At 36.1% G+C, this 11,076-nt stretch overlaps 1 protein-coding gene across 1 annotated transcript; it reads right to left on the bottom strand.

Moving 5' to 3' along the window:
- Window positions 1-1,868: 1,868 nt before the first annotated feature.
- Window positions 1,869-3,894, bottom strand: LOC111408209. The gene is made up of 4 exons (XM_023038007.1): window positions 3,770-3,894; window positions 3,203-3,270; window positions 2,640-2,801; window positions 1,869-2,135 (listed from the first exon to the last, which is right to left on the bottom strand). Exons 2-4 carry the CDS (start codon window positions 3,229-3,231, stop codon window positions 2,021-2,023), a joined length of 306 nt encoding a protein of 101 aa, XP_022893775.1. The 5' UTR covers window positions 3,232-3,270; window positions 3,770-3,894; the 3' UTR covers window positions 1,869-2,020.
- Between the last annotated feature and the right edge of the window lie 7,182 nt (window positions 3,895-11,076).

The following is an 11,076-nucleotide window of genomic DNA, read 5'->3' on the forward strand; positions in this document are numbered from 1 at the left end:
AATTGATTAATAATAAGCAAATTACATTTGAGGCTATCTACTAATAAAACATTTTCAATAAAATGAGATGAATGATTACCAATGTTTCAAATTCCAATGATTTTTCCTTTTGTATTATCTTCAAAAGTGATGTGACCTCCATCCTTTTTTTGAAGTTTAATAGTAACATCTATCTCCTATCATGTGCTTTGACCATCCACTATCCAAGAACTATTTGCTTCATACCTTCTTTGGTACCTACAAAATAATTCAATTTTCGATCTTCGGTACCATACAAGTTTGGATTCTTTGTAGTTAGTGTTAGTGGAACTCTTGAATCCACTTGTTTTTGCTTTCAAAATGTAGCGTGTTTTTTGTTAGACAATTAAAAGCAATATATCCATATTTATTGCAAAAGCTACATATACTGTTCGGAATAGAGAAATTGGATGCTTCAACAAATAAATTTTTGAAAGATTTTTATTTTAGGAATGGTTTATATTAGGTTTCTCCTTTGTGAAGAATACATTTTAGATTGCCAAGCATTAAATTCAAATTTTTCTTACCTTGTATGGATTTACGAACAGTTTTAGTCAAATCTTCAACCTTTTCTTTTAGAGAAAATTTTTCTTTAATCAATGAATCATAATCAACATTTCTCATTTTAAAATCCTTTTGAATTTCTAAAATTCTTTTCATTTCATTTTCCAAAAATGAACATTTCTTTTCGAGGATGGAGTGATTTAAGGCAAGTTTTTCAACTTCCTCAAGAATTTCATAGATAAATCATCATATGAACATTTTCAATAGATTTTACCTCATCTTCATTTACAATGAAGCACATGTTGGCTACTTATTCTTGACTATCATTTTCATTACAATAATCATTGCTCTCATCCTATGTTGCTTGGAGTGCCTTTTTCTTGTTTGGTCTCTCGGTTCTTTTGTGACCAGATTTGTCAAAATCATAGCAAATAATTTTATTGCTTCTTTCTTCTCCATTTTCCTCTTTCTTTTGGAATCTTCAATTATCACGAAGACCTTAATTTCTTAACAAGAAGAACTAGATCATTGAGCTCTTCATCACTCATGTTTTCACTTGTAGCTCCTTCAATTGTCGATTTTAAAGCAACTTGACGCTTAGGGGGCTTATTTGATTCTTCTTTAATTTTCCTCATTTTCTCCTTAATTTCGGCGTTATTAAGTTCATAAGTCATTACGGTTCCATAAAAAATTTTCAATGGATACTTTGGCATTCTCTATCAACATCCTTAATGAGTTCCAATCTTCCGATAGTAGTCTAAGCATTTTACTTACAAGCTCACTATTAGTAAATTTACAATCAAAGCTTTTAAGGTCATTTATAATATCGATGAAGCGAGTAATCATATAGACAATGTGTTCATCTTCTTTCATGAAAATTTTCTCAAATCCTTTAGCCAAAAGATTGATATTGGTTTCCTTCTCTTTGCTAGTACTAACATGAGTAACTTCTAATGCATTTTATGTAGAATCACATGTGCTAATACGATTAAATTCGTCTCTATCTAAAAGCACAATAAAGTAAACACTGCGACAAAAACATCCATATGCAACATTTAAAAAACGTTGATCAAGACCTTTTGCAATGTTTGGACGTATGTTGCAAACCTCAGTGTTGTCATAGAGCGGAAAGATACGACAACGTTTTTTAAATGTTGCGAAAGACACTTTCGTCAACGTTTAAAAAACATTGCTATAGACACTTACTGCAACATTTAAAAAACATTGCCGTAAGTATTTTGCAATAGTTTTTTTACAGTAATTTATGTTAATTGACTCAAAATTTTGAAAATGACAAATTTTGAAATTGCATAAAAATTGATAGATTCATTACAATTTTTTGAATACATAATGTAAAACATGACAATATTCTCCAATACACTTGAATCCATAATGTAAAAAAGCAAGCATGCTATTGTAAAACATAACCAACTTCTCTTTATCTAATTCATATTGAAATTAATGATATTTTAGGATGTCCTTGTACCAAGTTTTAGTGTCATGTGCTACTCACCCCAATCCCCATTGCTCTCAACAATTGCAAGTCCTTTTTTATGCAGTAATCCAGTAGTAAACCAAAGAATTTAGTGACAATCTCCAAAGAATTGCAAGTCCTGCATTTGTAGAGTACAATCTTCAAAGAATTAGTAAGCCAAAGTAGATATACAAAAAAAAAAAAAAAAACAAACAGAAGGATTATCATTTCTTCTTTGAGGGAATAAAGGTCTCTACACTTCTTTTGTCAAAAAAATATGCTAGTTGTTCTTTACTAGTAATAAGAGGAATATAAATGTCCATTTTCTATTTTCTTCTTGATAAGGTGTCTATATTTTGAGCATTTGATTTTGATATGAAACTTCCTTGATCACATTTTTATTGTAGTACGCTTCCAAAGATTTACCTATTTTGTTTATTATTCTATTGTAAGTGCCAAATTCTAAAGTTCTCCACCTTTTATGTCTGTAACCATAAAATTGTAACTATATATATAACCTTCCAAATTCCATCTAATAGCTTCAAATTTCAAATTGTGAATAACCATTTTGCAGCATCTCATACAATTAACACCCAAAGAATTCTCTAATATATTTACTAATTACAAAGTTGGTAGTACATACCCTAATCTTTTGTTGTCCCAGTTCTGCTCTGCATTTGTCAAGACTAAATCCCATTGTTTACAGCAACAAGTACATGGCTCCAAAATCCCTACATACAGAAGCTTGACAATCAATTGCTGCAGAAATCTTGAGATGACTGCTTGAACACACTTTCGTCTTTTCCTGTTGCAAAAAATGAAATTGATCTAAAGCTCGATAACTTGTGTACCAAACATATCATGTATGAATAATCTGATTGACCGTCTCCCCCATTTTAAACACGATAGGATGCTACAAATCAAGACCTAAAAAAGCATTTTCAAACCCAGCAACTTTCAAGATCTGACACTCAAAAAAACCACTAGTAATCTTTGGGGACTTACTCATAATCACTCACAAGATAATGATAATTTTGACACTTTCGTGTTCCTTTTATTGATTATATTTGTGAAACAGAACACCAATCAACTTGAAATTCTTTCATCCTACAAAGAATGACACCATAGATAGTGAACCTGATGGAAGCTTACAATTATGATGTAATACATTGTTGATCTCTAGTAAGATGTGAATAGAACAATTACCAGTGGCCCTTGTGTTGATCCATGACCATCCATTTGCTCCTCTTCGAGTTGAGACTCCTCTAGAATTTCTGTAAGAGTTCAAACAAACATGAAAAAGATGAGATTATCACCATACCACATGCAAGACCCGATATTCATGTATCACTTTATCTCAATAACGAAAGGGGAAAAACTCATGCGCTAGATGCAGAGGGAGACAAATTTGTTGTTTATAGAATTTGTTGTAATCTATAAACCCAAAACTACAACCTTGGCAAGATTCAAAAAGTAATCACAATGATAATTATCAGGCAATCAAGAATCGACAAACGTGAAAAAGATGATGATGTACACACAGACAAGACCATTAGCATAAGCTATGATTCTCAAACACACCAAATATTTAATTTCCCTCGATAAAATTTCAAAAATTCCACTTTCGAAGAAAGTAAGGAAGAATCTTAACAAAACTGAAACACGAGTTAAGGTTTCTTTCTTCTTGTGATAAAATAAAACAAAACAATAAATGTGAAAATTAAAACTAAACAATATCCAAACTCAAGCGGAAATCGGGAGTTTGAAACTCACCTCCTCCAGCAAGTAAATGTCAAATCGAATTAGAATCGACCCACTTCAGTAATGCTTTTTACAATGAATTGCAGTATCTGCAATATTCCTCCGATCAAAATCCCTGAACTCCAGCACCTCCTCTGTATAAAACTCGCCTTTTGAGATAATCCCCCCAATGGTCACTGAATTTTGCCAAAGTCCCTCAAGAGGTCACTGAACTTCAAAACGTCCCTGAATAGTCACTGAACTTTGTCGAAGTCCCCCATTTGATCATCGAACTTCAAAATGTCCCTTAAGTGGTAACTGAACTTTGCAAAAAGTCTCTGGGAGGTCACTAAAATAGTGATGTGTGAGGCCCCAATTTGCAAAGTTGAGTGACCGCTTCCACTATATGCAACATATAACAAGCCAGCAATCTCGAACATAGAGATTTTGGAGAAATGGATTTCAAGATGTTGGGATTCAAGAGATTTTGGGGAGTCCTTAATTCAAATACTTAGGGTTTAAGAGAAGAATTGAGTTGAGAGGAGAAGTTAAGGATCTGCACGAATGGGAGAAATTGATTTGGGGGGATGGATTTCACGCCTAAAGGGTTTGGGATTGTTTTCCTTTAAAGTCATGTTTTGTTGGTTAAGTCTTATTTAGAATTTGGTGTGCTGATTTGGCAATAGTTGTTTAATTTTTTTCCCTTAAACTAAAGAACAATAATAAGAGATAAATGTTATGCCGATGAATTATCACATCATATTAGGCCATCTTATTGGACTCAGACGAGGCCCATCAAAATTGGGCCCCAAAGTCGAGGCTCTAAAGAGTCCAGTCGAGGCGCCACCGAGGCCCTAAGAAGTCCAGCCAAAGCGCCTACTGAGGTACCTATTATTTTGGTCACCTCATATTAGGCTTGGACTTCAGCCCACCAACCCGTTTAACCCATTTCACTTCCATTTCTCTATATATATGGATTCACTAACACAACTAAGGTATGTTCTAAATACTCTAGCCAAATCCCCCATCTCTCTACTATTGCACTCTATATATCTATCTCCGTCCGGCCGTTGACTTGACCGTCGGAGTGCAAATGATCGTCGGACCTTTTTTCTCGTCCGGCCTCTCTGCCTCTTGACGGGGTGCTACATGCTCAGGTTTCGAGGGGACGAAGCTAGGGTGCCTATTGGAGCCATTTTTGGAGGTCAACAGATTGGTGCCGTTTGTGGGAATCATTACATTAACCATGTTACACCACATATAAAAAGCCACCGAAAAAATGGAATTATTTCCCGGAAAAGGCGAAGGCAGTAACAAAGAAATGAAGAAAAATGATGGAAGATAGCTACTGACTGGGATACAAAAATCTCCTTGAAAAAAGAAGTTTTTCGATGAATATTCTGGCCATGAAAATGGTCATGAAAAAGAAGAAAAATGGCTACCAAACCATTTTTGAAAACTTTGTTTGAAAAAAGGAAACTTTCAACATGAAAAATGGAATTTTCTGGGCAGTGTTCTCCACCAAGAAGAAGCAAACACAGCCATTGAAAAAAATAAGAAAATAGCTACTGCAAGGATGAACGGAGGCATGAAAAACTCCTTGAAAAAGGAACTCTCTGGCTATAACAATGACTACTGGGATTATTTGAAGAAAAGATCCACCAGTGGACTTGTTCAAAAGGTGCCTTTTATGTCCCTTATTGTTGAAAATATTTACACACATTCTTAGAAGAAGTCAGACGCCAATTGAAGTTAAGGAACTGCTAGCTTGAAGTGGTTCGGAACTCCCAAGCAACAATGAAGTCATAACCATTGCTACAACAATCCATACTACTAATTTCAACACCAAAACCATCCTTTCCACTACCATGGAAATGGGTTTTGCAAAAAACCACACAATGGCTATTGGTGCAAGAAAAACTTCAATAGCCAGCGATACATAGGTATTCTTTTTGTCCACGAAGCATTTATGTTGATGGACACATAACTGGTGGTAGCATGCAGATGGGTAGCCCATTTCAACAGGTCTTGCAGACTTTTTGCTAGCCTAGGTAATAGTTTCATATTAAATTAATCTCCCATTTTTACAATTGAATTCTTTAGATATAGCTGATTCACGTAACCTTGCTGGAGGTTATTTCATTTGGGCCAATTAAATATTCCATTCTATTATTGGGCTCAAAAATGTATTTTCTCTTGGCCCATAACTCTTTTAATTACATTGGAACATTTGGGCTTGCTGGAAACGTGGGTTAGCTGAAATCACCATGGGAAGCAAATTTCGGCAGCTCCGCCCACTTCATCCTTCCACTTTAGCCCTTCCAATTCAGTTCTTCCACTTCGGCTACTGGAATCATTTGGACATCCAGTTTGCTAGAATAACCGTAGAAGGATAACTTTAGTTCCACCCCTTCGATTCTTGCATCAGCCTCCCACTTCAACTTCCCAGTTCTGCAGTTCTACCGCCTCGATTCCTCTCACTTCGGCCTCGCTTCAACATTCCATTTTAGCGGGTTTGCCGTAATCATAACAAAAAGAGTCTTCGGTTCTTCCACCCACTTCAGCCTTCTCATTCCACTTCAGCTTCTCCATCTAGCCTGACGGGGTACTTCGACTTCTTCTTAATCAGCTGCAAATCAACACTGTATTTCTTCAGTTCAACACAATTATTGCCTCCTTTGAATGAGAGCCTGCTATCCTCCTCGGCTTCATTTTCAGTAAAATCTTGTTCACTTTGGAGGCTTGGGGAGTGTCATTTGTAATAAGTTCTCATGCATTGTCCTCCCCATTATCTCAAATGTGCTCACTGTTAATTAGACCGTCATAAGTGCCGGAGTACAGATTATGCGAGCATGCAAATTCACTTTCGACCAAGGCATCAGGTTTTTCTAGTATTCTGAAGACGCTGACCTTATGGTTAGGAATTAAGGTCATATTACTTTAGCCTCATTTGTGTCCTATTTATTGGCTAGTTGGTCTTTCTTGCCTCCATTTTGGCCTGCCCCTTATTCCAAATCACATGGAAAGAGGACACAAATACTTGACTTGGAGAATTAGAAATAAAAAGAGTAGAGGAGGACTTCAAACTCATGGTCATCAGTTCACCATTTCAATTTGTTCTACTCGAGCTATCTCCTTCGGCAAGAAAAATGGAAGATAAAAAATATAAAAGTTGTCATTACACCACAATTTCCAAGAGGCTATGATCTGAAGTCCTCGTTCCTTGAATAAAGGAAGAGGTGGTACCTCTGATTCCTCATTCCCTCGGTGAAGGAAGATGTGGTACCTTGAAGTCCTCATTCCTTGAATAAAGGAAGAGGCGTTATTTTATAAGTCTTCGTTCCTTGAAAAAGGGAAGCGGACATGTCAGCCCTTGCAAAAGGAGTCTTTCCTGACCTCAGTCGTGAGATGTCTTTTCCTCGCACCTCGCTATCGTCGAGCTTAGCTTTAAGCCCTCGTCTATTCGAGGCCAGCTTATAAAACTCCGATAGTTCGACACCTCACCAGATGTTTATCCCTGGCTTCACGTGATGCTTATTCCCCGCTTCATTATCATCGAGCCTAGCTCTAAGTCCTCTTCTATCTGAGGCTAGCTTATAAGACTTCGATCGTTCAACACTTTGCCAGATGTTTATCCCTGGCTTCACGGGATGCTTATTCCCCGCCTCATTATCATCGAGCCTAGCTTTAAGTCCTCGTCTATCAGAAGCCAGCTTATAAGACTCTGATAGTTCGACAGTTCACCAGATGTTTATCCCTGGCTTCGCGGGATGCTTATTCCTCGTGCCTCACTATCGTCAAGCTTAGCTTTAAGCCCTCATCTATCCGAGGCTAACTTATAAGACTTCGATAGTTCAACTCTTCGCCAGACATGTGTTCTCCGACTTCGAGATATGTCTTTTCCTTACCTCATTATCGTTGAGCTTAGCTCCTCATCTACCGAGGCCAACTTATAAGACTCCAATAGTTTGACAGTTCATTAGAGGTTTATTCGTGGCTCCACAAGATGAGTATCCTTAGCCTCACTATCGCCGAGCTTAGCTCTAAGTCCTCATCTATCCGAGGCCAGCTTATAAGACTCCGACAGTTCGATAGTTCGTTATATATTTATTTAAGGCTCTGCAAGATGTCTTCCTCACTTCTCACTATCGTCGAGCCTGACTCTAAGTCCTCGTCATTCCAAGGTAAATCACTAAGGCTCCGATAGTTCGAGACTTATTCGCGGGATGTCTATCCCCGCATCACCAGATGATGTATACAGCTTGACAAAGCTTTAACCTTTCCGACGCAGAGTCCCCTAAGGGTCATCGCCTCGGTTGGAGCATTGCAAAGCTTTACCAACCTTCAGCCTTCTCCCGCATCGATCGCAAATGAGCTCCTCACTTAGCTTTACAAAGCTTAGACGCAACCTGACGCAGAGTCCCCTGTCGGTCATCGCCTCGGTGGCTGCGTTCCCTCCTAAACTTTACAAAGTTTTAGCCATCTCCCAACGTGTCGTCCCCTGTGGGTCAGTGCACCGGTAGCAGGTGAGCTCCTTCCTCAAGTAGCATTGAAGCTTCGCTCCTCAATTGAAGATGTGTCCTAGACTTCAGCTTCACAAGTTTCAGCATCTCCCATGTGTTGTCCTATGAGTCATCGCTTCAGTAGAGACAGTTGAATCTACAATCACAGCAGCAACCATACACTCAGCTGATCTTAAAAAGTCAATGGCTGACATACATCAGCATGCTGCAGTATCAGTACAGCTACTCATATTCAATCCAGAGCATCGCCTCTACTACATCTAGAGCATCACCACTGCTATTGTGTCCAGAGCATCGCCTCTGCTACTACTACAATCAGAGCATTGCCTCTGCATCCAGAGCATCACCCGTATCGCCTATGCTACTTACATTCAGAGCATCGCCTCTACATCAACTTTATTAGTGGCTTATACTTCATGTCCGACCCGTATATAAATATTCGGCTCAAACTTGGGGGGCCTATTACTTCTAGCATACGCATCACATTACTGCTTCCAAGCATGAATGCCATGACATATCATTGCTACCATGTCATACATTATTTTCATCACAGCCAGTACGTATGTCGTATTATCATCATTTTCATTTTATTGTCGACATCATGTTACTTACTTCACTATAGCACTATTGATACAATAAGCTGCACGAGCACATGATTTACTATAATGCATGACAGACCCTCTGCATATATCTTGGAGAAATGCAATATGTTACACCTTATGAGTATTTGAAGGGACAATGGACTCCAAATTTATTTGGTATATGTGTTGTGGATATATTGTATTGTATTACATGATTGGTTTTGTAATATTCCGACATTTCGTAGAATAGAATTTAACTTATGTATGTTATAATTTAATATTTTGAAAGTTTAGGGACTAAAGTGTATATAAAGTAAATTTAAATTTAATTTCGGTTAAAACGTAGGCATTGGCGGAGTGATAATAAGTATATGAATATTGGGCTCGTTGGGTAGATTATAATTAAAGATGCATATTAGGCTCGAGAAAAAGTTAATTTGGATTAGCGGAGCCTGAGATATCGAGGTCGAAAGATGTAACCTTAAATTATATTTTAATTGTGTTATTTAATGAATTTAAAACTCTATGAAGGTGGCACGTGTATAGAGTGGCTTTGGTAGGATTTAATTGATTCAATAATGATTTTATAAGAAAATGAAAGGGAAAGATGAGGGAAGCCACGTTCCTAATGGTTAAAACTAATTCCCTTGTATATATATGGTGCACTGCCACGTGTAAGATATAAAATTTTTTTTTTTTTAAATTGTGGGCAGTTGGCAAGATTGGGTCAAGTTTCTGTTTCAACTATTTTGATCCATATCTCTTTCCCCACTCCCACACGTTTCCTCATTTTTTTTATATAGATATTTTTATTATATCATATGAAAACAATAGCTTTCATTCACTTCACTGTAATATTATTGCACGATAAGGCAGAAAGAAAAGAAAAGATAGTTTGCAACGTGATTTTGGGTTTTCTTATTCCAAGAAATTGTTGGAGCGTGAACCTTGTTTTGACTTCCAAAATTGAAGTAGTTTAACAAGGTAGGATATGTGGTGCAGTATTTTTTTTAATTTCCCGTTTAATTATTTTGGCTACATGTGGACTAATTTCATATTTATGAAAGTTAAAGTTATGATATTAATGCTATGATATGGCCATTCCGGTACAATGAAATGAAATGATATGATATGATGTGAGCTCTTATCGGATTTAAAGTTATGCAACGGTATGGTATTCTGACACTTGTGTTAAAATTATTTTTCGGGATCGCACCATTAATGTGATATCCTACTGAGTATTCTCATGTACTCACCCTTTTCCTACACCTCATAGGTTAGATCGGGTCCTGTTGGAGCGTGGTGGTTCGATGCGTGGTTGTGCCTCATTTGTTGGACGAGAATTTATAATTTTAACAAGTAATTTTAGTTCATTACCATAGACATCCTATTTTAAAGATTAAGTTATCATTTATGTTTATTTGCTACATGGATGTTTTTTTTTTTTGTTTAATTCATTTTAAATAGAGCTCGAACTATATGTTACTGCTTTTATCGATTTTAATGGTTAAAAGAAAATTGATTAACTGTCAAGTTCACGTCAAAGACTTTTGCATTTTTCTAAGGCATCTACAGCCTTTTCAAGATTTATAACATGCATGGCCAAAACAATGATTCTGTACTTGTCACACCAAATTTTCAATTGTCTGCCTACCATAGTTAACTTTATGGAGTGGAGTTGTATTATTCATTTGTACTTTGAATTGGATTTTATGATAAAAATATTCATAACCCATATTCACTAATCATGCTAGTATAAAAGATGTTAAATACACACAAATGTCATTTCATTTTATATACTGTTCGACTTAAATATTATTTCTTGCACCAATGTCATTGTTTAATAATAATTGAATATTTCCTTACTGACAAATTCATTTCAAAGTAGTAAATGTAACTCTCATAGCCATGTGATGTAACGTGTTTGGATTTTCTCAATGAAAATAAGTTTTTAAAAGTATCCTTGTCTTTTGTCACCTGTTAGTTAAAATTCTTTAGTTAAAATGTTTAGTTGGCCATGAACACGTCGAAATATACTCATTTACTCCTAGCAGATTAGATTTCTAGAATGTGCCAGATGATAATTTAAAATTTATTAATCATGTGGTTTCCAATTTATTAATCATGTGGTTTCCAATAAATTTGATCCTTTTATAATAAAGTTGGTAGCGACTAAAATAATAAAATAATAATAATAATAATAATAATAATAATAATAATAATAATAATAAAATAA

Source organism: Olea europaea, chromosome 13 (assembly GCF_002742605.1).
Source record: "Olea europaea var. sylvestris chromosome 13, O_europaea_v1, whole genome shotgun sequence".
Classification (NCBI taxonomy): domain Eukaryota; kingdom Viridiplantae; phylum Streptophyta; class Magnoliopsida; order Lamiales; family Oleaceae; genus Olea; species Olea europaea.

Coding starts and splice junctions, on each gene's coding strand:
- LOC111408209 (XM_023038007.1), bottom strand. CDS start 3,231: ATGGTCATGGATCAACACAAGGGCCACTG. Junction 2,802..3,202: donor GATCAACACAAGGGCCACTG/GTAATTGTTCTA, acceptor TTTTTGCAACAG/GAAAAGACGAAAGTGTGTTC. Junction 2,136..2,639: donor TGGGACAACAAAAGATTAGG/GTATGTACTACC, acceptor CTACAAATGCAG/GACTTGCAATTCTTTGGAGA.